This window comes from Nymphaea colorata, chromosome 9 (genome assembly GCF_008831285.2).
Source record: "Nymphaea colorata isolate Beijing-Zhang1983 chromosome 9, ASM883128v2, whole genome shotgun sequence".
Lineage (NCBI taxonomy): Eukaryota > Viridiplantae > Streptophyta > Magnoliopsida > Nymphaeales > Nymphaeaceae > Nymphaea > Nymphaea colorata.
Genome location: NC_045146.1, coordinates 24,266,484 through 24,292,955, shown reverse-complemented (window position 1 = coordinate 24,292,955; position 26,472 = coordinate 24,266,484). Strand labels below are relative to the sequence as shown.

General features: G+C 38.3%; 1 protein-coding gene and 1 long non-coding RNA gene across 3 annotated transcripts; one reads left to right on the top strand and one right to left on the bottom strand.

The window, feature by feature from the left end:
* Positions 1-289: 289 nt before the first annotated feature.
* LOC116261152 (GDSL esterase/lipase At5g42170-like) lies at positions 290-4,066 on the bottom strand. The gene is made up of 5 exons (XM_031639782.1): positions 3,610-4,066; positions 2,517-2,647; positions 2,174-2,407; positions 1,723-1,978; positions 290-701 (listed from the first exon to the last, which is right to left on the bottom strand). Exons 1-5 carry the CDS (start codon positions 3,854-3,856, stop codon positions 508-510), a joined length of 1,062 nt encoding a protein of 353 aa, XP_031495642.1. The 5' UTR covers positions 3,857-4,066; the 3' UTR covers positions 290-507.
* A 6,611-nt stretch (positions 4,067-10,677) lies between these two features.
* On the top strand, positions 10,678-20,048 carry LOC116260716 (uncharacterized). 2 transcript variants are annotated; one of them, XR_007574185.1, is made up of 5 exons: positions 10,678-10,824; positions 10,994-11,343; positions 11,455-11,570; positions 12,727-12,830; positions 19,397-20,048. It is a non-coding gene; the product is annotated as an uncharacterized LOC116260716 (long non-coding RNA). The 2 variants fall into 2 exon arrangements; XR_007574184.1 differs by lacking the exon at positions 19,397-20,048 and having other exon boundaries at positions 12,727-14,971.
* Positions 20,049-26,472: the final 6,424 nt, after the last annotated feature.

Genomic DNA, 26,472 nt, shown 5'->3' with positions numbered 1-26,472 from the left:
TGGCACACCAAACTTTCTAAAAATTTTTAATTAAAAAATCTGACGGACTTAATCTTCCATTAAGGGCAGCGGACCAATTGTCAGAATATGATCTATTAAAAAGTTCATGCCATTAATATACGGTGGTACTGTTCACTGAACACTGAAAACAAGAAACAATGGCGATCTTGCATACCACGTGTTCATGTCTTCTAGATGCATAATTTCCACCAACTCAGCACAAGATGCCAAGTTTATGCAGTTGAACAATCAAGAACAGTCACAGCCAGCCATAACCATTATAGGCACATTTCATCAATTCATTCAAAAAGCTGGTGAAGTTACATACTCTTTATATCAGACCATTTTCAGTTTTCGGGTACAAACACTTTCATCCTAACTCAACTCGGCCCAAGGAATCAATAAAGCACAATCAATAGAGCGGTATTACCAAAACAACTAATGGCAGATACCAATATTATTGATGGGAGATTTAGGCGCAGGAATAATATGAATGATCGATGTCTGCTACTGAAGCAATGGGAGAAAAGCACCCATAGTTTGGTTGAGAAGCAGGCGGTAGGCCTTCTCTGTTGGGTGGAAACTATCCCAGAAGACATACTTTTTGCTATCTTGACATGTCAGTGGACTCAAATTGTTGCACAAGAAAAGCACTTCCACGTTTCCAGAGCCACAGCAGCCAAGAGTTGCCTCCTCAAAACCTGAACCACATAACCCATTTTACAAACAAGGTGAGCCCTTTCTTGGTTTCTTACAGGGAGAGCAGTAGCCTATAGAAAAATAACTGAGAGGAGCCATTAGGTGCTTGTTCTATAATTTTCCTGCTTTTTATTTCTCACCGAAACGAAGATGAACTTGTTTACTCTGGCTTCCTGAATTTCTTCAACTACAACAGATTGATTAGTGTGGCTTGAAAAGGCTGCCAATATCATAGTTCTTGATTGAGAACTACAAACTGGACGTCCCTTTCTGTACCATCTGCAAGTTATAGGCGAAGCTGATTTCCAGGACTGCTTTTGATACTCCTGACAAGGACAGGGTTTTTAGGGTCTTACAGCTGCTCTCAGCAGCGTCTGGAACTTGATCTTTCCTTTTCTGCTACCTCCAAGAAAACGATGAGTTGGTAGCAGTCAGTGTGAAAGAAACTTATGAAGACTTAGGAAAATGCAACAGTACTGGGCAAGTGGGTCACTGTAGTAAATCAGTTCAAACCTCATCCTCGGAACAATTTTTCATGATTTTTGTATTCTCTTGCCCCTAGAAACAACGTGCATGCCTTAATGAGACCACCCCATGGTCAAACTATGCCTTTAGTTGGCTCCTCTCACATGACTCAACCACCAGAAAGTTCGAGGAAAGAATCATTGTGATTTGAAAAAAGCTTTGAGAGCAAAAACTTTTTTAGAATATGTTTGTATTACATATTTTTAAGAACACCTAATAAAATTGAGGTAAGTAGTGTTTTTATTAGAGAGGAATGGCACTCGAGCAGTTACTTGATTCGAGTACAAGATTCTGTCTCCTATTAGTCACAGATTTTTGTTACTGGGATTTGATCCAGTGCCATTGTCACTTAAAGGCTCTCATGGATCCCTCCATCTTCCCAGGTGGGGCTAAAACACTAGGCCAGACAGAGCGATTCAAAGAGAAAGTGATCAGATTGGATCTTCAAGTTAACTATAATGATTTTTAGAGAGAGAATGAAGAGGAAGAGATAAATACCATATTTTTCTTTGTTTTGAATCATGTCCATCAAAGGATTGTAGACATCCAGGTACATGAGAAGCGCTCCGTCGAGGCTGTTGGTAAGCGGTTCGATTTTCTTTTGCAGCTTGGAATTGAACATCTCAGAAGCTTCATTATGGGGATCTGAACACTGTCGGGTTATTCCTCCTGCCATTGATCTAACGAATGGGACGCATCCTATAGCTGGCAGTCCAGAGATCCCAATTCTTCTAGCGCCTAGATCGTATATTTTCTGTATAATAAAAGGTAAAAGGCATTTAAGGCAATTAAATTGAAAAAAAAATCTGATCAAACTAATAAGCTGCGCGGTTTAATTAACCAGTTAAGTTAAAGAACAAACAATACAAATGGTGTAATCAACTTGGCAGTTTGGCAATTCTAAAAAGAAAAAAAAAATCCACGAATCAAGTTTTATTCTACTAATTACCTTGGCAAATTCAGCGGCTTTGTCCACCAAAAAGGTAGTATAAGAATCAATGTCATATTCTTTGCTTCTTAATCCTAAAGCGAAGTAAGAGCTCCAAATGTCATTGCTCCCCATGACCAGGAGGTACTGAGCATTAGTTATGATGTCATTTGCTTTCTTCTCGCCAGCCACACGCCTCAGTCTCGCCTTGTATTCTTTGAATAGCTCCACTTGGCCAGACAACGAGACGACTTTCTATAGTTGTGCATGCAAAATAAACGGGAAAGCATGAAAGAGTGAGAACCACTCCAAACATGAAACCAGGGCAAGAATTTATAAGCTCCTTAATTTATTGCAGGCTTACAGCAACGTTCGATGTTAAATCATCTAGTCCTGCGCCTCCAGAAGCAAACGTAACGCCGTTGAGAAGATCCCTGTCTTCGAGGTTCGGATCAAGATAAGCCATTATAGAATCAGTTATCCCAGCAACTGATGCTGTACATAGTGAAAAATGGATCTGCTTTAGTCTTCATGGTAAAAATCATAAAGAAAGTTTTATAATTCTAGAAACCATGGACTAATTGTTCCTTTCTTGGCGCTTCACTCTAGATTTTATAGGGAATCTAAGAGGTGGTGTGTGTTAAAGAAACCCTTAGACCACTACAAGCTGAAGCCTTCTGTTGCTGTTTAGCTTCACGTCATAGATAAAACCGGATTCGGATTTGTGTTCGAAAGCACTTGGTCTCTAGTTAGACTGAGGAATAAATTTGTGCTCACAAGTGCTTGCACCTCATAATGACCACAAAATGGTGGTCTTTTTCTTCTTCCTGGCCCCTGGGTCACTGTGTTGGTAGCCGGATCCAATGTACAAGACCTAAAAGCCAAACACCTAGAACAATAAGACATGGATTAGAGAATGTCCAATCCACCCTTATAGATCAGCACCAAAGAGACAGAACTGCATGAATGGATGGGCCTCAAGGTTCAACTAAAGTCTACGCTCGCATCATTGCAACAGTTCAGTTCAGTGAGCCCACTCTTGCCAACAGTTTCTGCCAGTGAGTCGTTTCTGCAGATCACAGAAGATCAACTCTCACATAATTGAAGTTCATGAAAATAAGCAACACTTAAGGATGACCACAGTGTCCCTTCTTTTCCCCTGGTCCAGTCGCCGTGAGCAGGTGGGTCACGACGTCCTAATATCAAACGGACAACGCATGGTTCTAAAGATCAAATAATTGAAGGATTTGAACGGAGGTCACTAAAGTTCCAAAATTAATAAAAGCTGGAAAAAACATGCCAAGAAAGGACTATTTGCAGCTGATAATTTGAACTATTTGGCATCAAAGAAGAGAGAGAGAGGAGCTTCATGCCAAAGGACACTGTACAAAAGGCAAGATACATATTGGTTTCACAAGTCCTTCATGTAAGCAATGAATTGAAAGTAAAAAATTTACCAAGAATGTCATTAATGATCTTCCCATTTGAGAACCTTCCCGTGGGCATTTTGTCATTGAAATCCCTCCCATAAGGAGGGAAGTCACATTTGATGATGGTCTTCAGATGGTTGTTGTTGCCTGCGTCGACTATGGAATCACCAAACACGATCACCGCCCGCAACAGACCCTTTCCCTGACCGTACACGGCGACCGGCGCCGCGAAGAAGAGAAGCAACCCAAAGAGCAGCAGCTTCTGCTTCTGCATTTTTCTGCCCACTTCAGAGAAACTCTTGGTGGTCTTCAAAAGCAGAAGACAAGAGCAACTCCACTTCAGTTGCTTCTTCTACGCCTTGGTTTCTTGATGCGCTTCTTTGTGTTTATATAGGCACATAGATACAGCGGGAAGATTGAGGAATCACGCAAAAGTGTGAACGGAAACCACAGAGCCTGCCTGTTGAGCGCTCGACAACAGAAAACCTTGAATGCGGATTGTCGAAGCATGGCGTTAGGGGTTGCCATATTTATATATGGAGATGAGGTGATCCGGTCGTGGGCTCAAAATAATTTTGACGGGAAAAGTTTGCGGCTTGAAAAGTGATGAAGCGTGTAATGGTTAATTATTCAGGATTGGCGGAGTATGGGGTGGTTGGTAGCTTTCAGCCATTAATACGGGTCTTTGCGGTAGCAAAACCAGAAGAGAGAGAGAAATAGAGAGAGAAGAAGGAGTATGTACATGTTTAATTGTTTTAAAAATTTACCACCATGACGGTCAATAAGCTGGAGCACAGTAAGGGGAGAGAGAGAGAGAGGACATGTGCGCACCATTTTGGGTTTCTTGTTTTATTTTTTCGTTTAATTAGTCCTGCTTTATTAATTATTTTTCAAGCTCACCAGTCCTTTACAAAAAGTTTTTAATTCAACCTCCAATTTTGAGGTTTCTAAATCTTCCTGATCTTCTCAAGGCAAACCTCCACTGTTTTCTTGATCAAGGTAAAATCCCGTTGGAGGGTTTTTCTCAGAGACAATGATATTAAATTCATCTGCAAGGTCGGTTGGGCTCATTAAAGCATCCTGCATGGTAAGTCTTGAATCATGTTATTAAAATGTCTATCAAATGATATTCCAGTCCTACTCCAACATGTGAATATATGTATAAATTAAGAAGGAAGACCTGTAACATGTCATCACTCGCTGGTTGGCTGAAAAATAGTACACGGCTTTAAATATATTGGTAATAATATAAAAACCATTTTTTCAGCCATCCAAATTAATTACTTTTATCACCGCTTGCGAACTTTTTGAAATGGGTATTGAACGCAGCAGCTTAGGATCTCTAATTAGACAGAGTTCTTGGATCAGTTTTGGGTCAACAATGAAATGGAAATGTTTATATTGGACATAAATTAAGTTAAAAAAGTAAAAGTGATATATATATATATATATATATATATATAAGTTTTTATATGTCGCCCAAGCTTACCTCCCTTTTCAGTTTACAAATTGGAATAGATTCACATGAAACAGGGATTATAAGAAGCATCTTCTTTTGCTACGGCTTTTACCGTGGCCAACAAGCTGATCTCCTAACTCCGAGTATGGGTTTGTCTAAGAATTGGTGACCAGTTGCCTATTGATCCTCAATTGACAGTAACCAACGATCTAAAATTTCATTTCTTCGTAGAAAAAGACTTGTATTACATTCATTTATCTCGAGTTAAACTACGTTCCGGTAATCAGTCTGTACCGTGAATTCCCGTTCCAAAGAAGAAGGTTGGGTCGGACTTAGGAGTACGCAGCGGCACCTCTTATGCACTGCAAAAGGGTTGCTGAACACTCTCTTCTTGTGTCTTTATTTTGTCGGCAAATGCAAAAGCTAGCCTTTGATTATTCTGATTGGGAAACTTTTAATTACAAGAAAATTTGGTGGCCAGGTTAATCTACCATTAATGGCAGTGGACCAATTGCTCATAATCCGAACTATTTATAAAAAATTTCACGCCTTTAGTTCATCTGTTCATTCAATGCGCTGGTGGATCTTTGGAAAGTCACACACTCTTACGTCAGACCGTTTTCAATTATTGGGTATACATAACACTTAATTTGACCATAACTCAACACGACCCAAGTAATTGAATTAATAATTAAGCATAAACAATGGCGGGACAATTGCCAAAACAACTAAATATTGAAGGGGTAACTTAGATGCAGGAAAAATATGAATGATCTATGTTTGTTACTGAAACAGAGGGAGGAAAGCGGCCAGAGTTTGGTCGAGAAGCACGCGGCAGGACTTCTCTGTCGGGTGGAAACTGTCCCAGAAGACATATTTTGAACTATCGGGACATGTTTGAGGATTCAAAGTGTTGGACATGTAATTCACTTCCACCTTTCCAGAACCACAGCAGCCACCGGTTGCCTGCTCAAAACCTGAAACACATACCAATTTTAAAAACAGGTTGAGCCCATTCTTGTTTTCTTAATGGAGAGCAGGAATCTACAGAAAAGTAACTGAGAGGAGCCATTGGCGATCATGGCTGCTTTTAATACTCATGATAAGGGCGCTTGGAATCTTACAGCTGCTCTCAAGCAGGGACTTGTTTTCTTCGTTTCTGCCACCTCGAAGAAAAAGATGAACTGGTAGGAGTCAATGTAAAAGAAACAGATCTGTAGAGTTTGAAAATTTTCATGGGTGGGCAAGTGGGGAAATGCAATAAATCAGCTGAGACCTCATGATCCTCAGAACAGATTTCATTATTTTTGTGATTCTCTTGCCCATTGAACAACGTGCCTGCGCTTAATGAGCCCCTCCGATGGTCAAAGTATGCTCTCTCAGTAGATAACTAGCTCTCACATGGCTCTAACCAAAACAAGGTCAAGAAACCTTGGACAGCGAAAGAGTTTTTTTTAAAGAAATTTCTTTTGACTTTCGAAAATTTGAGGTGGCACTTGTCCTGTCCCTGGATTATGACATCTAAAGAGAGAAGGGAGAGAAACAGAGATACTATATAAAAGTTACACACCATTTTTTTGCGGATCTGAATCAGTTCCATTAAAGGATTGAAGATGTTCAGATACAAGAGAAACGACCCATCGAGGCTGCCGGTCAGCGGTTGGATTCTTGGTTGCAGCTCACCTATGAGGTCGAATCTTCATAATAATTCTTAAGAAGGAAAAGAAGGGTCGAATAATCAATTTTGTTCATATTGAGCACAACTTAGGGTGCGGTGCGTAGGTTTGTGGTTCTTACGTGTGCATGCAAGCTTTCTTTGTTCCTAAAACAATACTCCATTTGATTCATACAACCAATGTAACTGATCGTCCTTTGGCTTATGAACTGAAACTCGTTGATTGTCACTATATTAAAATTATAATCATAGTACTGAAGATGGTTAAGCTTGCTAAATTGGTATGTAAATCATTCATAAGTCTGAACACTGTCATCTAGTTAAAACTCAGGTTTCAAGCGCCGAGCTAGATCTACACCTGTTCTCTATAATATCATATCATTTGGAGTTGCCAGTGTGCCAAGTTTAGGAAATCATCGGCCTTGGTCATCCAAAGAGACACATTTTCTTAATAAAAGATGGGCATGGCTATCAAGATAAGCGATTGAACATACACATTTTTTAATCTTTCTTTTTTCTAAATCTTCATTAAATTATAAGGATTGGTTTTAAGATTTATTTCAACTTCACGCAATTGAGCACTGCATGTTTGACATGCAATGTCAAACATTAATAAAGAATGCATGGTGTATTTTTTCTGTTGAAAGATAATTTGTAAGTGGTACCATGTGACGATTGAAGAAGCTCTTGCTTGCATTGAAGCAGAACTTTCGGTACGATTTCGTTTGTTCATCTTTTCCCTGGAACACTCCATCGTAAGAGATTGAATCATGACGCTGTATTAGGTAACAGTGAAGGTTCACAAAAGATGGGCCCCGAGGATTGGGCTTTCTAGAGTTTGGACAGACTCAACGGCGTGGCTTACCATGCTGGCAGCTTTAATGTCCTTAAATGCTTAGTAATATTTAAATCTAAAGTTCGTCAAAGATGAACCAGAACTTACCCATAAGTCTCTTGAAGATAAGCATGTAATAAACATATCCTCCTGTAAGTGCGGGCCTCTCGTTTACGTCCAACAGTTAAACTATAACTATACATACATGGTGGTGGTGCTTCTCAATGCCATGTGTTTGTGTGGTTTAGAGTGAGCAGGGGAGTCCCACTACTGCTGTTCTGTTGGTGCTCTGGGGTTTCACCTCCGCTACAGTTCAATTTGCATACTCATAAGAGGTTGATGTCCCTCACACTTGAAATGGATACTAGCAAGAGCAGAACCAGATATTTTTCTATGAATGGGCCCGAATTATAGTTTTCAAATTTTAAGCAGAGGCTGAAACATTATTTTTAAAAAAATTTAAAAATTTACCTATATATATATATTTTTTGAAATTTTGATGGGAGGGCCAAGACTCTTGCTGACCCTCCTGACAACATTACTGGATATTAGCCACCTACCAATTCCCACCTCAAGCAGTTGTGTCAAACGCCCTCTAGAAATTATGTTTGTTTTGTTACATTGTAACTCGTTGGGGCGGTTCAGAGTTTCAAAAACCTTGTTATTGACTTATTTAATTTTGAATGGTTCAGAATAAAAAAAAAAAAAAAGTTGTTCCGGGCAAATTGAAGCTGTTGGAATTATACGGTTCAGAAAAAAATTATGATTTTTAGAATTTAAGAGATCACAGTTTTTCAATTGGGTAGCTTGATAAAACACTAGAGTTTTTCCTGACTATGACGACGGCATTTAGGGGCAAAATCTGAATTTTTCATAAGAGGAGCTGAACTATCGTTTCAAAATTTTAACAGGAGCTAAAATATAATTTTTTAAAATTGATAAGTAAAATTTTTAAAAAGTTAATGGGAGCTAGGCCCTGCCGGCCCCTTCGCGGTGCCTATATTGAAAGTAGATAGACCACGTGAAGCTTCCGGCTTGGATTGAGAAAGACTGACTATGATATTGATTCTTATATTAGTTTTTTGGTGGACAAGATGGCTGAATTTACCAAGGTAATTAGTAAAAACATGATACATGTGTGTGTGTGTGTGTGTTTTTATGCATTGCTAAAACCACCAATGTCTTATTATTATCCTTATTTTTGAATATTTTTCGTAAAAAAAATCTCTTCACTCTCAGCAGGTCTGATTGAAAATGCTTAATTACGCCACTTACTTCCTTAATAATTTACTTTTAACCTTTTATGCGCTAAATCGTGCATTTTATGTGCTTTGAATTTATCTTTTCACAGACAATCTACGATCTAGGAGCCAGAAAAATTGCCATCTCTGCACTGCCGGCTCTAGGATGCGTCCCATCTGTTAGGACAATAGCAGGAGGAGGAGCTCGAGAGTGTGCAGAGCCTTATAATGAAGACTCCTTAACTAGGTACCGACACTTGTACCGTACGTATCTTTTCAAATAAAAATTGCTTGTAAGGCATGAATCTTTCTAGTTAAAAACATGGAATTAGTTTTATGTCCCAATAAAGAGCCAATTCTTATGAAATAAAATGTATATGATGCCAACACACCAATTGAATTTCAAAATGTGGGTACAATAGCTTTATTAGCACCTTGGTAAAAATCTTAAGTTGATATATCTTTCAATATTAATAGTCCTTGAATGGTAGACGAGGCACAGGCCGTGCGACTTCTGTATTTGTAGTCTTTGTGGTCAACAGGAGAAGGAAACTTAGCAATTAATTCCTAGAAGCAGGAGATGAGCTGTTTTAATGTATCATTATGTTGACGCAACCATTGAGGACACGGAAGCTAAGTGCTGCATCGATGCTATTAATTAGGTGGACAATCTTGGCTTACCTTCAAGTACTCCACTTAAAAATCGAGGTATGTTCTGACAGAATTAAATTGCTAGGATCGATGAGAGCAACAACTTGATCATGAATCAGATAAAAATTGATCACCAACTTTTTATATTGACCAAGTTTTTTGATCAATCCATGGGAGAGTTAATTACTCGAGTGGAGCGTCTTTTGATGCGTAGCTGCTCATTGATGCCAAAAAGGGGTTTGTTATACTTATAGTTGCTTCCTAATCCCACCTGCTTTCCCTTGATATATACACCACCCTTCATCTTATTAAATTGTTCTATAAGAAGTTCCTTGTCTTATCTGATATTCAATAAGAAACTTAGCCCTTTTTGCCATTTTGGTATTAGTAAATGCTTCATGTGAAAGTCTGTCGCTCAATGATTGTGCAGGAACCACATTAGAGGAATGAACCACATACAAAAATGGGTCTCATTTAAGGTGCCATTTACACACAGGTGGTCCTGGTCCAGCAGCGCATGTCACTATTCCTTAAAGACTAATATTGGAATTGTCTTTACTATTTTGAAAAATTTATAAAAGACCGCTCATAGTTTAGAAGAATAACAAACAAGCGCGCCCCTAACTTTTGAATTACAACAACCAGACGCTCAAAGTTTCAATCAGCTATTGTTCGACCTCAGCAGCAGCACTAGTTCTCAAACAGCCAATTTTCTCAAGAACATATTAAAATAATCACAAAAATAGCAGATATTACACCTTCAGTTAAACTAAGAAAACATTTTTTAAAAAGAAAAACTGAACACCATCATTGGATCCAAATTATCTGCCAGCCACTTATCAAATTTCAAAAATCAACGTTGTAAATATTGTTGGTGGATGCCCACTAATATAATTTATTTTTTTAATTATTTAATAAGATAACAAGCAAAAAATAAATAAACCTATATTAAATTCTAGTTGTATGGATAAAAGGATCGGCAAATCATTAATTAGAAGAAAAATAACTATATATTTTATTTGAGGGCTGACTATGAATGAATAAGTTGAGCTCTTGTTCCGTCATCCATGAATCTGAAATGCGCGGGATGTGAAGGTGACATTAACAAAAAATTAAATTCAAATTTCAATCGATTAGTGGAAAGCACGGACATGGAAGAAACTTCGAGAACGGAAGAGGAAAGTAACGGTCCCTTCTTGAATTATTTTGCTTTTAGTCACCGTTGAGGGAGGTCGTTCGGATCCGTCTCTTGCCTCTCCCGCTTTCGCGCGCTTCCAGCTCTCCCGCCAGTGCTCTCCACCACCATCGCCGCTAGCTCTCCACCACCATCGCCGCTCGCTCTCCAGCCGGCGACCTCCACCACCACTGTCGTGTCCCGAAGGTAAATGCCTCCTCTCTACTCTCTCTCTCTCCCCACTTTGCATCGGCCATGGCGAGGGAAAAAGCCTGCTCCAGAAGGCGATGGGTCGGGGGAAACTGTGACCCTAGGCAGCGTTGCCAAATTCATCAGTTATAATCGATACTGATCTTGACGTCTTTCTTCATTCTAGAGATCTTCTCCAGAGCCAGGGGCGCTGTCAGAGAAGAAAGAGGAAGAAGCAGAAAGAACATGGTCATCGATTCTTTTGAGTCTTTGTGGATGTTGGGTTTGGCGTGAGAGCGATAGCGGCACATTACATAGGGAGGCATATAGGAATCATGTGACCCTAGACAGCTTGCGAGATCACTCTCTCCATCTACCTCAGCGCCCGTCCGAGTAGCAGATTGATCACCGTGCCTTTCACCGGACCTCATATCTTCTCAACGTTGTTTTCCTTCCTACTGTTGTTCTATCCGACGCTTTCTAGGGTTTCAATACTTTGACCGAATATGGTTTGCATGAGAAAACTCAGTTCTCTAGGTAAGTAATCTCTCTCGATTGCTTTTCTTCTCTTCTTGCTTTATAGGGTTTCCTTCACTAGAAACATGTCAATCTATGTTTTGTCTGAGGCTCTGTCTACGTTTCGTGTAGTTTGGCACAGAGAGCGATGGAAGGAGGGAAGACGAAGCGAAGCTACCGGCCGTCGATCAACTCGTTGGACGACGGCTGCCTTATGCACATCTTCAGTTTCTTACCTCCACTCTCTGGTACTTTATTGCTCTCGACTTTCCTGTATTTTTTTTTTCCTTTTCATTTTCTAGGGTTTGGTATTCCATGTTCAGAATGATGGTCGACTTGCCTCTTATGTGGGTCTAAGTTTTTGTGGCAACTGTAATTCCAATCGTAGATTTGGCTAGGTGGCTATCAAGTGAAACGTGGGCTTTTAATAGTCAATAAGCATGATCGAGCTTGGGGATGGCACATATTTGCAGCCATGAACCATTAATTTGTTATTAAAATGCAGCAGGACATGGCCCTACATCAACATCTCAAGCAAAAAAATACTTACATTGCAATTGAATTCTTTTTGTCTCTTTTTATGTGAAAAACTAAGGGAAAACACGGGACCCCTAGGGTTAGACTTTTTAAACCTGTTGAAAAAACGATTGTCATTCAGAGACTAGATTGCTGGAGCAGGTTCTTAGCAGCTTGAATGATCCCTTGAAGATTTTTATGATCTCCAATCAGCTTGAATGAACTGGAGTGGGTGTCTGAACGGTTGCCTAGAGGGGAGACGTGTCTTGGGAGTATTCTGCTATCGATAGTTTTCTCTTCTTTAGTCTTTCAATAAGGAATGACCTTCAGTTGATGTTGCCTCTTAGTTTCTGTCTTCCAATCTAATATGTGATATGGAAAATATTTTGATTTTTTTCGCAAAGAATATTCTTTGTACATACCGTTTTTTTCTTAAGAAAAGAAGGAAACGGATCCAGCCATTATGGCTGGAAGGAAATAGACAAACCTCCAATTTTTGTACATATGTATCATGAAAAATATATCCAGAGAAAACACAATGGAGGTTATACATGTATACATGAAGCAAGGCATAAATGACCAAATGAAAATTGCTAATGCTGCAAACATTTGCACTTTTAATTGGACCTAGACGCTTTTTCTTTTTTCTTCCTGCAAATGAACATCTTCAGTGATGTTGCCTGCTGCTTTAGAAATGAATTTTTCATGGGCACTTTTTTTTCTAGAAAATCAAATGGTGGTAAGGTCATCAATAACAAAGACATGTAGAACTTGGATCTGATGTAAATGGATTAAGCCTCCACCCGTAATAAACATTAATTTCAATGGAGGTGCCTGCTGTTGTCACAAGGTAATATTTATGAACTTCATTATATGCATTCTGCTCAGATCGCTGATGTGATATTTCCAACTCGAGCTGAAGAGTCAAGAAGAAAGCCGATTTAAGGAAGATGGGAAGGAGGTGTCTGCTGAAGCAGTAAATCAGATGCTAGGTATCTCTTGTAAACCTGATAAAGTGTCATGAACTTCCTAACAATCTGTTCTTTTGGTTTTTGTGTGGACTTAGCTGCAAAGCTTTCTTTTGCATTTTATCTTCTATCTTCGGTGGTACCCCATGGGTGTGTGTCAGATTATGTGTATGAATGGCAAATGCATGTCTTATGTGCCACTTGCATGTACATACAGTTCAAATGCATGTGTCATTCATGTGTAAACATGCATGTGTGATGGGAGCAAATCTATAATGTTGTTCTTTCATCTTTAAAGGTAATATCTATTAGTTGTCAGTCCTGTACACTTCTTTATCACTTGCTGAAGGGATTAAGTCCTCATTCTCTTTGATATGTTAAAGCTGAACTTATGCTTCAAAAAGGATCTCGTAGCCTAGTTGTAGGCATAGGGTCTATGACAGAAATTATGAGTTGTCATCTACTGCTCCGATGGATTAGGTTGATAGTTTTGATGGTTACTGGAACATTGAACACAAAATTCTCTAAATTCAAATAAAAATTAGATCTGACAAAGAACTTTAGATCATTAGATATGCAAAAACAAAACAGTTTTTGTTTCATTTACATCATAAACTTACTTTTTTAAGAAATATCAGCATTGTCAGCACCATTGGCGGCCGCTACCTCATGAAGTGGCTGGGATCTTTCCAGGCCTTCTTGACCATGATTGCTGGCATCTACTTTGCAGCCGCCGTTTTCCTGAACCTCTTCGCCACAACATAGTGACTCTTCTAGAGTCCTTAGAAACGTATCTTGCTGGGTATAGTCAAGTCAAATGTGTAATTGTGTATAAACAACTTAAACTTTTTTTTGAGTTGAAGTCTAAGTCATACGAGTGCTTTAAAATGAAAGTTTGTATATTTTTCTCAAACACTTGGTCTCGTAATCTTTTGTATGATTTTGCTTAATTTCTTAAATATTTTTTTGAATGTTTCTCAAGAAGATGCAAATTTTTACCACTGGTTGTTTAAATGTGTGAGAATTTTTCAAAATTTCAGAGATTTTTTTTTAAATGTATGCCAATGATTATTAAAGGCCTAGTGCACCTTTCATGCCTTTGATAAATTATTGGAAATTTTCTTGTCAATTTTTCTTTTTTGTATTTGCATGGCTTACGAAAGTGTTAACATAAATTTTGGAAAGTTAATCTTTTAAACATTTATTGTAAATGTTCAGAAAACTCTTGTGGACTCTTGTGCGTATTTATGTGCCCATGAAATCAATTGGGAGCATGGATGAATATGTAGGCATGAACTTGCGAATGGCTTGTGCAGGTTCTTGTATTACATTGTTATGTGAATGGCATTTTTGCTAGAGTTTTAGTTGTTTCCTTCATTCTGAATTGAGGTAAACATTTTTCAGCTTCGTCTTGTTTCTCACATCTATTGTCATATTGGACTCTTTGTGACCGTGTTATCTGCACACTCTCCTCATTTGTTTCTTTGTCACTCATGCTCAAATCTGTGAATGAGTGTTGGTTTTAGTTCAGTCCTAAGGAACTTTCCTTCTGCTGTTGAGATTGATGAACACATGTATCTTCTGAAATTGCTTATGTTTTCTAGGGGATAACTTGGTAATTCCTAGTGCAAAAAAAAGAAAATTGATTCTTGTTGATGCATGAATTTGTCTTGACAAAATGGAAATTCTGATAAAAGCATAATAAAAAAAAATAAAGGTTGAAAACATAATAAAAGCCATGACAACTTTTATTCTTGCATAATTGGTTGAAGAAATCAACCTTCACTCTTATTTCTTGTTCTTCCTTTTGATTTCTGATGCAGTTTCGATATGTTCTTGATGTTTTTTTTGGTAATTTTGTTTCCTGTTGAGGTATTCCTCTGATTCCTTTGTGGCAAATTCTATTCATTATCTTGTTTATAATCACCGGTTTAATAATTCTTGTACAAGTGCCACCTCGCCAAGTGGTTGGGCCCTTCCAGTTGAAGGAGGCCAAAGATGTTGTGTCTCAAGTTAGTTGGCATCAAAACAAGTGAAAATCAGGTTGTCTATGGCTAAATTGTCATTTCCAGTTGGGTTTTGGGATGTTTTCCTTTTTGCAGCTTTATGTGGAGTGTCATGAGTTACTTATCAAGAAATGAAAATAAATGTCTGATTTTCTATTATATTTCTTGTTTGAGCATGGGAACACATTTTCATTTGACAAGTACACGGTCATGTCCACTTCTCCAAAGCATTTACTAGCATGTAACATGATGAACCATAGAAAATCCTCGTTTAGTTGTGTCTGATAATTTGTTGTTGAATACCATGTTGGAACCTTCATTACTGAAAAGCTTGCTTAGGTTTTTATTTTCTATATCATTTGTTTAAAATTGTTTTGCACAAATCAATGTTTTTCCACAAAGTGATATTATTTAAATCTCCTCTATAAATGGGAAATTTTGGAACTCAAAAAATTTGCTTTTACAAAGATTAGTTAAGGGAACCTCAACAGGAGCCTCTATTTTTTGAGGAATTCAGAATCAAATAGTTGGTTTATCCTTTGCTTCTTGCTGGATATTCTTAACATATTTGGTTGCTTTGCCTTGACCATTTTTTGGGTTATACTATCCTTGGGTGAGTGTGGCTTTGTTATTTCATTTCCTTTTCTACTCATTATCATGTTTCACTTGTGTTTATGCTTCCATACATTTTTTTTAAGTAGCTGTTTTATAATTATATTTTGGTTTTTTGTTTCCTGACATTTGATGGTACTTACCCTTGTTCTGCGGATCCAACATGTTGTGCAATATCCCTCCAGATGACATTTCATGGAACACAACTATGTTGTGCGTGGTTCAACGAAAATAATGTTTTGCCAATTATGGCTAGGTTACTACTTAAGCCGGCGTTAGTGTTTTTAAAGAACTAAAATTCTCTCATGTATTAGTTTGATAAGGGACCTGAACTGCTCTCAAGTAAAACCAACTTCAAGTTCATTAATTTGAATTGATCTTTACAAACATACCCAATAATCAGTAGGTCAGCTATACTCAATTTAGTTAATTTTTGTAAGGTGAATGACTTTCTTCTTTATTAATTCTTAAAAGGTAAAGGACCCTTCCATTTATCCACGTAATTATTTTCTTTTTCAGGTCAATTTTTATAAAGGAAATAGAAAAACTTTACTGTTTTAACAATCATTTTGACAAAAAAAAGCTCTTATCGACTTTTTATGGATATTAGAAAAACTTGTGTTTTAAACTACATTGAAAATGTAGAGATGTCTTTTGAATATCTGCTTTTTATGGTTTTGAAATTTTATAAGTATTTTTTAGACAAAGTTTAAGGCAGTCCAGTAACAGGCCCCCACCGAACATACCTTATGATTTAATTGGCTCAAGTGCTAAGAGGAGATAAGATTATTATAGCAATTGCGAAGGACACACATGTAATGTACAAAGCAGTTCTCTCTTTCTGCCCCACAGGACACACATGTAATGTACAAAGCAGTTCTCTCTTTCTGCCCCACAGTCGTACTTAAATTCAAACTCAAATTGATCGTAAAACATTCTTATTGTATCATCAAAACATTCATATTAGACATACGAGAAAAGTCATGTTGGTTTAAGGCTCCCATTTTTCTCCAACCGTGGTTAATAACACCAGGTTTTTTTTTTGCTGTACCAGATTTCTTAAATAAGAACTGCATGTTATAATACTCGATTCTGATTTTGTCTTGATATAGCGGTCCTATAAATTAATATGTATTTTCTTGATAATGTTTTCGTCGTGTAACAAGGTACATAAAACTCCGACCTGACTTCTAGAGCTTCATTTGTGTGCAAGGGTGTGTTTGATTACTAATTATCTTAAAGTCTCAAATTTTTTGGTGGCAAAAGATTGATGGTGGTGCATCAAGCTAAAGGTCGTAGGTCAAACTTGGTTATTTTATATTGGCACACCTGATATGGGATAGGAGAATTTTAATCGGAACTGTAATTATGATAATTAAGATCAATCGACCGCTGGATATTACCGGGTTTTCTACACACCTGACTATTGACATTGTATTTGACGAAGTGCCCGTGTATTATGAGAAAGTCACTTGTGGATAGGCTTGGCAATTGGTTGGTTGATTGCTTTTAAAGTGCGGATTGTTTCTAGTCTTTTCTTTCCAACTGTTCACCGAAAAAGAGAATCTTTTCTTTCCAACCGATCTTAGAAAACCCTATTTGACAAGTGATGCCCGTAGGCTTATTTTTGGGTCTTCTAAACTTATGCAGAACGTATCTGCAATTGACAAATGCATCCACGCTTGGGTGATGTAAAATTATGTTTGGAATGACATAACCCATGATTCATTACCGATGATATATGTGGCTTTGGTATTTTGTGTATTTTAGTACTATGATGTTATGGTCTTAGTAATATATATATATATATAAATGTATTACTCGACACTTGTAACATATCCTTCACTTGGTAGTTGGCTTGATAGTTGTCATATGTATACTCGGCTTTATATATATATATATATATATATACATATCCTTCACTTGGTAGTTGGCTTGATTGGGTCAGCATGCAATTTCTTGGACACGAATAAATTGGAAATTTTTATGGTAGACATAAATTTTGTGAAAAGGATAAAGCGTTCTTGGCGTCTGTATAAGGTCTGAATATATATAGTACCATATAAGCTAATGGTGAGTCGTCCAAGCAATTTTAACGATGTTTCAGACTGCTTTTTGTAAAAGTATATATATATAATATATATATATAGTCAAAGTTGCTTGGACGACTATATAAAACTACGTAAGTTAATGGCAAGTCGTCCAAGCTATCGATGTTTCGAAGTAGCGTTTGTAAAATTAGTTGTTCATATTTTCGGGAAAATATTGTGGATGCGTCGTAAGTCAATCTGTAGACTCTGTACACTTTTTACATTTATTCTGCTTATATATTTCAAATAAAGCTTGGCATTGATGGGTAGCGCTAAGCATCGGGCCGGTTACTCGATCGGTACTTGGTATACGGTTTGATTGGGTTCGGGTTGTTCCGATATGTTTTTATTGTTTTTTTTTTTCAATAGTCATATATAATTTATTATTAAAAATATGTTTTATGTTAAAATATTTTTTATTTAAAAAGTTTATTTTAACCGGGCTGGATCGGGCCTGGTTTGAGGTTGTTCGGCCGGACCCACCATCTCGATGCCCCGGCTTATTGGTTTGCATGGGTGGCCAGTCTGGTGCCTGCAGTGTGGTGGTGTGGTTCAGATTATGGAGGTTTGGGCCTCGGTTCGACGGTTTTAATAAGAAAAGTATTTCATATCTAATTCAAAAAAAGAATATTTCAAATATATGAGTTTAGTAAGTAAACATGTGTTATCTGCCCAGCCGGACTCGGCCAGTCGCAAGTTGTTACCGCAGTTCTACCCAATCCGCGCACCAACCCGAACTCACTCTTAATTTCAAGAGCTATATTTTGTATAATGTGTGTGCGGGCATTGGAGGGTATTTTCCACGGATAATTCTTTAAAGTTTCCCAATTTTTTAATGGTAGGTTTGCTCTAAGTTGTACACTTTTACATTCATGTTAAACCCATACATCTCAGAGTCTCAGATGCTTCTTGGCCATACAAGTCTGAGCTTCATTTCAACTATCTTGTGCTTTGGTCTATCAGGTGGGGTTGGGCCGTCAAAGCATCCTGGCAAGTCTTGAATCATGTTGCTAATATGGCTATCAAATAATGTTTAGCACCTTGTCCCATATGTGAATATATGGATTTATTAAGGATGGTGACTGTATATACGCGCCTTTATATAGATTGCTAATCATATAAAAACCAGTTTTTTTATCATGCAAATTAATCACTTTTAAACAAAGTTCGTAGATCTGTTTTGGATCGAAACGTAACTTTTAAACACAAGTAAATCATAAACCTTTTTGACATAAATTAATTAAAATGGTAAATTGATTTTGGTATAAAGTGTGTGTATATATATAGTTGCGGAGTGTGTAGGCTACGTAAACATAAAACTGCTTATAAGTCGTCCAAGCCTACCTCCCCTTACTTTACAAAGTTGCTTCGGATTCACATAATTCACCACGGCCTTTACCGTGGCCAATCAGCACCCGAACCAGGCAAGTTGATTGGAGTTTGTCGTAAAATTGATCACTTTGCGTCAACCCATGTACCTGATGGCTTTTCGGATACCTAGTCCGGGAATTAAAGGCCCGACAACTACTCCAGCCGAAACCAACAGTACATATAAACATTTTACTTTTAATTATTTTTTAATATATTTTTCGTCATAAATATATGTTTATGTGTTAAATTTATATACTTTAAATATTTTTTTTATTAAAATCAGGTCGAGCTGGACTGGATTCTATCTGGACCTCAATGTGGCCAGGCCCAACCTGATGCTCAGTCGAGTCCTAATTATTGATTAATCATCCCCTATTATCGAAGAATTAATATCAGTTGAGGTCATCAACCGGTTTCTAGCTTAACGCACTTTGTGTCCCACTTGCTCTTCCCATGTTTCAACTTCATCTTTTTCATTTTCCCCATTTTTCTTCGATATTTCTGTTTCTAGGACACTGGTTTGCTTCAAAGGACCATGTTCATAGGAAGCTTCTGCAGACTGGTGGAAGGGTTCGGGATTCACAGGATTGAGAAGATGCAAGGGTTGTTCGGAGAATAAACGAGTGGAGGATGTCGAGAGGGGAGGCCTTCTTCATTAAGAAAAAATGCTGGGTGTTTGCATTTCAGTCACGGAGAATGAAGGCCTTGCTTAAAAAGGGGGTTCGGGCCGAGAATCCCTCCTGTTTCCATGGCGATTGCCTGCAAGGGCCATGAAAAAAAAAAGGAGACAAATATTTGTGAGAGAAGCAATTCTAAAGGCTACCCAGCTCAGGAAACGGGGAAAAATCAAGAAGCCACCATGAGAAATGGCAGGAGCGGCAAAATGCTGAATCTCTGTATCTCTCTTTGAATGTCTTCCAAGAGGAGGCGAGTGTATTCAGAGGGCAGGGTACGAAACTAGCGATTAAGTGTAATGACCCTCGCCGGTTAAAGGTTTTTCGAAAAGAAATGGTAAAAATAACTTTTCATTTCATGGGTAAGATCTGCTAATTTAGCGGAGCTAAAATTTGGATGCGCCACTGTTGAATTGGCTATGGTTGATTGGCTGATTCTTTTGATGTCATTTACTTTGTAAGTTTCTCAATCCTTGCTCATCTTGATTATGACGGCTGTACTTTTTTGCCAAAACAAATGTTGAATGGAAGATAATTATTGCGGGGAACTGCTTGGGATGGAACATGCGCTCATAATCTGATGCATTTAGAAAATTTCACACCGCGCGCCTTTAATTGATTGTAGTATAGTGCAATGAACACTGGAAACAAAACGCAATGGCGATTCTGAGTATCACTTGTTCATGCCTTACTGGATAAATAACATCGACCAGCTCTACCTCGGATGCCAAGTTCATTTACTTGAACAATGAACAACAGTCACAACCACGCATAACCATTATAGGCGCAACGCATCAATTCATTCAATACACTGGTTGACCTTTGGAAAGTTACATATTTTTACGACAATTCATTCTATCCACTGACGCAAAGGGAGAAAAGCGGCCAGAGTTTGGTTGAGAAGCAGGCGGTAGGCTTTCTCTGTCGGGTGGAAACTGTCCCGGAAGGCGTGTTTTGTACTATCGGGACATGTCCGTGGATCCAAAGTGTAGCACATGTAAGTCACTTCCACGTTTCCAGAACCGCATTAGCCACTGGTTGCCTCATCGAAACCTGAAATGCATACCATGTTTGCAAGTAGAGTTTATTGTAGTTCGTTATGAGCTGTTTGGCAATAGTGACAATATCACCATCTTATGAACAAATGTTTTACGAAACTGTTTCATTTTTTTTTTACAGATTCATGAAACAATAGCAATGTATTACTGTTGTCAAACTATCCTTACAAAGTACAATAACCTATACAAAACTGAAAGGAGCCATTGGTTTGTAAGACTCCTTTCAGTACTCTTGGGCAGTTGGCGTCTTACAAGTTACAACTGCTCTCAGCAGCATTTGGGACTTGGTTTGAGTAGGTAGAGTCAGTGCACGTGAAGGAAACTGATCAGTAGAGTTTGAAAAATGCCATAGTACAGGGCAAATGGCGGAATGTAGTAAATCAGTTTAGACCTCATCCTTAGAGCAATTTTCATTATTTTTATAATTCTCTTGCCCTTTGAACAACGTGCCTGCATCTTAATGAGTCCACCCCATGGTCAAAGTATACTGAGATTCCTCCCACATGACTCAACCATTACCATGGGGAGAAGTACCGGAAAGTTTATGTAAAGGGTCATTAGTATTTCAAGAAATCTTGGAGAGAGAGAGAGTTTTTGCTTTTTATTTTTTAACTTTTGAAAAATTAAGGCTGCCACTTGTCCTGTCGCTGCATTATGACGTAATACTGAAGAGATGTTGCACTGTTCGAACAAACTAGGAGGACTACCAGTTCGAGCAAATCCAAAGGGCAAGCTATTATGTACTCAAATTAAGTATCATGTAGAGAGAGAACGAAGAGGAAGGGATATGTATATTTACCATATTTCTTGGGGTTCTGAATCAGTTCCATCAAAGGATTGTAGACATCCATGTACAAGAAAAATGACCCATCGAGGCTGTCGGTAATTGATTGCATCTTCTTTTGCAGCTTGTTATTGAACATCAAAGAAGCCTCATTATATGGCTCTGCAGTCTGCACACTGTCGGGTTATTCCACCTGCAATTGTTCTAACAAATGGAACACATCTTAGAGGCGACAGTCCAGACATCCCAATTCTTCTAGCTCCTAGTTGTAGATTGTCTGTAAATGGTGTACATATTTTCAATCACTGTTTAATTAAAAGAGACAAATATAAGGACAATCATTGGTGATTTTGGCAATGCTAAAAAAAAATTTACCATGTATCAAGTCTAAGGACAACCATTGGTGGTTTTGGCAACAGTGAAAAAATTACCACGTATCAAGTTTTTACTAATTACCTTGACAAATTCAGCCGCTTTGTCCACCAAAAAACTAGTATATGAATCAATATCACAGTTTCTCTTTCTTAATCCTACTGTGAAGTAGGTGTTCACATCATTCACATCATTGCTCCCAATCACCAGGACATATCGTGCGTTGGCTATGATGTCATTTGCTTTCCATCGACACAACGAATGAAACATGTTGAAAAGGGCTTTGGTAAAAATGTCGGCCACTTGTTGAGTCGATGGAACAAATTGAGTTGTAAGAAGACCGAGTGCAACCTTTTCCCTTAGTAAATGATAATCCAATTCAACATGTTTCATTCGAGAGTGAAAAACTGGTTTGATAGATACTTGAAGGGCTCACATGTTATCACAATAGAGAATTGGCGGCTCTGGGAGATACCAGCCTTACCCCGAGTTACCATGGAGTGAATATTGGAGCTGTCTTGGAGCAGTTGTCTCTCTTCAAGCTGTTGGCTTTGTGCCTCATTGACTGGTGAGGGCATATCACTTTCGTCTCGACCATGTAAATCTTCATTGCTACCATATGTTTCATTTGCTGAAATATTGTTGTCTCCTTCATGTGTTTCTTGAACTGAACGATGGTCTAATGATCCATCATGCAGGAGATGATGATGATTGATCACTTGACATGAAGCATCATTTTTATGATCTTGTGAAAGATCTGGACAATGATCTAACGCCGTCCAATCTCTGTATGTGGCTCCAGTTTTGCAGGATGATGTAGAAGAAAAGAGTGCCCCAGGCTGTTTGTAGGGGAAGATACTTTCATCAAAGACAACGTGTTGGGATATATAAAATTTTCCTGTAGGTGGATATAAACACTTGTATCCCTTGTGAGTATTACTCCCAAGAATACACATGGTAAAGATCTTGGTTCAAGTTTGTTGAGGGTGTAATATCTGATATATGGAAAACATCTAGTCCCAAATATTCGTAAACAAGAGTAAGACGGACTTTTTCCAAAGACCAATTCAAAAGGAGATTTCATCTTCAACGTTGGAGTGGGTAGTCTATTAATAAGCCAAACTGCAGTGGAAAACGTTTCAACCCAATACCAAGCTGGTATATGTGCATTGAACATCATTGCTAACCCAAGTTCGACAATGGTCCTATGGCGCCTTTCTGCCATTCCATTTTGGGGTGGCGTCTTAGGACATGCTTTATGATGATGTATACCGTTTTCTTGTAAATATGCTGTAAGTTTGAGACTATTGAATTCACCCCCTTCATCTGTTTGAAACTTCTTGATTTTCTTATCAAACTGATTTTCAACATATTTATGAAAGATCGTAAATACGTTGTATAACTCTGATTTATGGTGCAAGGGATAGAACCAAGTAAACCGGGTGGCTTCATCAATAAAAATAGCATAAAACGGAATTTAGTAACTGAAATAGCTGGGGCTGGTCCCCATAGATCACAATGAACTTTATCAAGAAAATTATCACAATGCTCATCCACTGGTAAGAAAGGAAGACGACACATTTTTGCCATTTGACAACTAGCACATACATTGTTTAAGATACTAGAGCGTGTCCCACGAATAGCCTTTTTATTTGCAAGAAAATTTACTACTTCACAATGAATATGGCCCAAACGTTGGTGTCATATTTCTTTATTTGCTGCTTGAAATCTTGTAGAGAAAAATACTTCTTGAAATTTGTCGCTGCCTTCTTCCTTGTTTCCGACTGCATAGAGATCATCATGCCTCTTCCCCGCAATTACCGCCTTGTTGGTCGTCTTTTCCTTCACAACAAAGTCGTTAGTTGAAAATTCAAAGATATAAGGAAGATCTGATGTCAATTGACTGACGGAGATAAGGTTTTTCTTTATCTTTGGCACAACTAAAACATTATCAAGAACAAGTTTTTGTTGTCCATTGGCTATAGTGGCCTGCCCTATATGAGTAATATCTAATTTTTCTCCATTTCTAACCATTAATTTATCTGTCACATGATATTTTGATAAAGAACTGAGATTACCTGCATTGGACGTCACATGAGCCGATGCACCAGTGTCGGGAAACCATTGTTGATCTTGAGTATCAGAAACTTTCATGGTGGCTAGAGCTTGTGGAACCTTTTGTGACTAAAACGCCTCATTGAACCTATGCCATCAGTTGATAGCGCTATGGTTCATTTTGCTGCATATTAGTGTTCTGGTTGCTCTCTTTGCTTTTGATGTCTGAATTCCATGACCCACCTTGACTAGCTTGCATAAAACCATGTCCTTTAGAATTGAAGTTGGTTTGATTTTTGCCTCCCCTGTTTCTCTGGTTTGGTTGACGGTGGCTGACAAATGCAACGTGGGTGCTAGGAGAGTCTTCTTCTAAAGTTCTCATGATTTCATGATTTTGAAGAAGAGCAACTGCCTCAAGATATGAGGGTGCTGGTGGTTTTAACATGCTAGTGAGTAAGGGTGTTCGGAAAGATTCATAATCTTTTCCGAGGCCGGTGAGATGCCAAAAAATTTTGGTTTCGTCTGAAATGGGCTTTCCAATGGCAGTGAGCTCATCGGAAATTTTCTTAAAGCTGCGGATATATTCATCAATAGACGAGTTTCCTTTCTTATGCATTTGAATTTTTTGCATAAGAAACATTTCTCGTTCCTTGGATTTGTTAGCAAAATGCTGAGTTAGGGTGGTCCATACCTCCATGGCAGTTTGCTGTCCAATGATAATGCCTAAAATTTCTTCAGCAAGAGTCCCAGTAATCCATCCTCTAAGAAGTCGATCTGACTTCCACTAGGCGAGATAGTCAGGATTCAGTTTTGTGGCTGTACTTCCATCTGAGGTGGTGAGAAACTTTGCAGGCGGCTGATATTCTCCATCTAGAAAACTAGTCATATATTGGCTTTCGATGAGCCCCATCTTCTGCGTTTGCCATAACAGAAAATTGCTTTGATTGAGCTTGATTGACACAAAGTTGGCAATGTTCAGATTGTATGGGTAAGGATTTCTGTTTGGAGCAGACGCTATGCTTGAAGAAGAATTGCTTTGCACCATATGGTTGTCCTGCTTTGATACCATAAAGAAAAGCAGAGATTCAAGGAAGGAATGCCTAATTTTAACGTGGTTCGGTGTAAACTCCCACCTACGTCCACAAAGGCAGTATCGTTCTTAGTGTCGATAGGCCTGGATCATTCTTCTATTTATAATAGAATTACAGGCATCATCATTTCCTGATTTACAGGATTTACAATGATCTTTACAGGAGGAAACAATATCTAATTTACAATCATTGTTTCCCTATTTAGTTGTTGCCTCTCTCTGTTTGTCAATTGCATCTTCATCTTTTGAAATATTGGGGCTGTCTTGGCCAGCCGTTGTCTCTATATTATTGTCTTTATACCGTTGGCCAGATGATGTTTCCTTCTTGGTATTGTAACGATTACAATCGTTACTGTTTCTATCATTATAGCTGGCCGGAGTTTCCTTTGCTAATCCCCTGATTTCTTCTTTCCTGTTTCCATCGTCATGGCTGGCTGGACTTTCCTGCTTGAGTTCTTTGATAGTGCCTCTATTCTCTTTAGTCTCGCCATGTACTCTTTGAATAGCTCCACTTGGCCAGCCAAGGAGATGACGTTCTGTAGTTCCGTATGCAAAAACGTGGAAGATCATAAGCAAGCATTGTAAAGAGTGACAAACCACTCCAAACATGAAACTGAGATGAACTAATGAGATCCTTCATTTGGTGCAGGCTTACAGTAAAGTTCGATGTTACATCATCCAGTCCTGCACCTCCAGAAGCAAAAGTAACGCCGTGGAGAAGATCTCTGTCTTTGAGGTTTGGGTCAAGATAAGCCATCAAGGAATCGGTTATCCCAGCAAGCGAAGCTGCACATCATGCACAAGTGGATTTGGTTTAAACTTCATGGCAAAAATCATGAAAGAAGGCTTTTTGATTCTTGAAACCAAATTAATGTTGTTCCTTTTCTTTTCTCTTGCTCTCTTTCGATTTTAAGATCTAAAAGTCTTCAGTGAGTGCTAGAGAACCCCTTAGACCTGCAAAGGTGAAGTTTTCTGCTGCTATTTGGGTTTTAGTTCATAGCAAAAACTGGCCTAATTTTGTTCCCACATCTGAACTGATTGGGTTTGTGCACCTTGAAAAATAATTGAATTCGTTTCCACAAGATCTTGCACCTTATACTGAAAAAAAAAGACGGTACTCTGTCTCCTTCTTGGGTCACTGTGTTTGGTACCAAGATCCATTGTAGAAGGCTCTAAAGCCAGAACACCTAGAATAGTCTGAGATGGATCATGGTGGGTCATAAATACAAACTTTCCTTTTGTTGTAATGTGGGTGCGTGAGTCAGACTCTTGTAATATGGCTCATGCAGGTTACGATTTCAAGTGAACACAAAGTATATGAGGAAAGTTGCTTCTACTAAGAAGGTGAAGTCCATCAAAATAATCTAATGGCCAACAACTATAAAATGTTAAACCTGTTACAATCCTTGATCCCCATGTTCGTAAAGAATTATAAATTTTGAAGTATAAAAATGCAAACTTTTTTAATTTCAAATGATCCATGGGACCTTGTCGAGAATGTATAGAAAAACTCCCAAGTCCTCAAAAAAGGATGAAGGGAAGATACTACTTTGA

Excerpts from the sequence above, each read along its gene's own strand:
- LOC116261152 (XM_031639782.1), bottom strand. The coding sequence starts at position 3,856 with ATGCAGAAGCAGAAGCTGCTGCTCTTTGGGTTGCTTCTCTTCTTCGCG. Across the intron at positions 2,648-3,609 it reads GATCATTAATGACATTCTTG|CATCAGTTGCTGGGATAACT; the intron begins GTAAATTTTTTA and ends CACTATGTACAG. Across the intron at positions 2,408-2,516 it reads ATTTAACATCGAACGTTGCT|AAAGTCGTCTCGTTGTCTGG; the intron begins GTAAGCCTGCAA and ends GCACAACTATAG.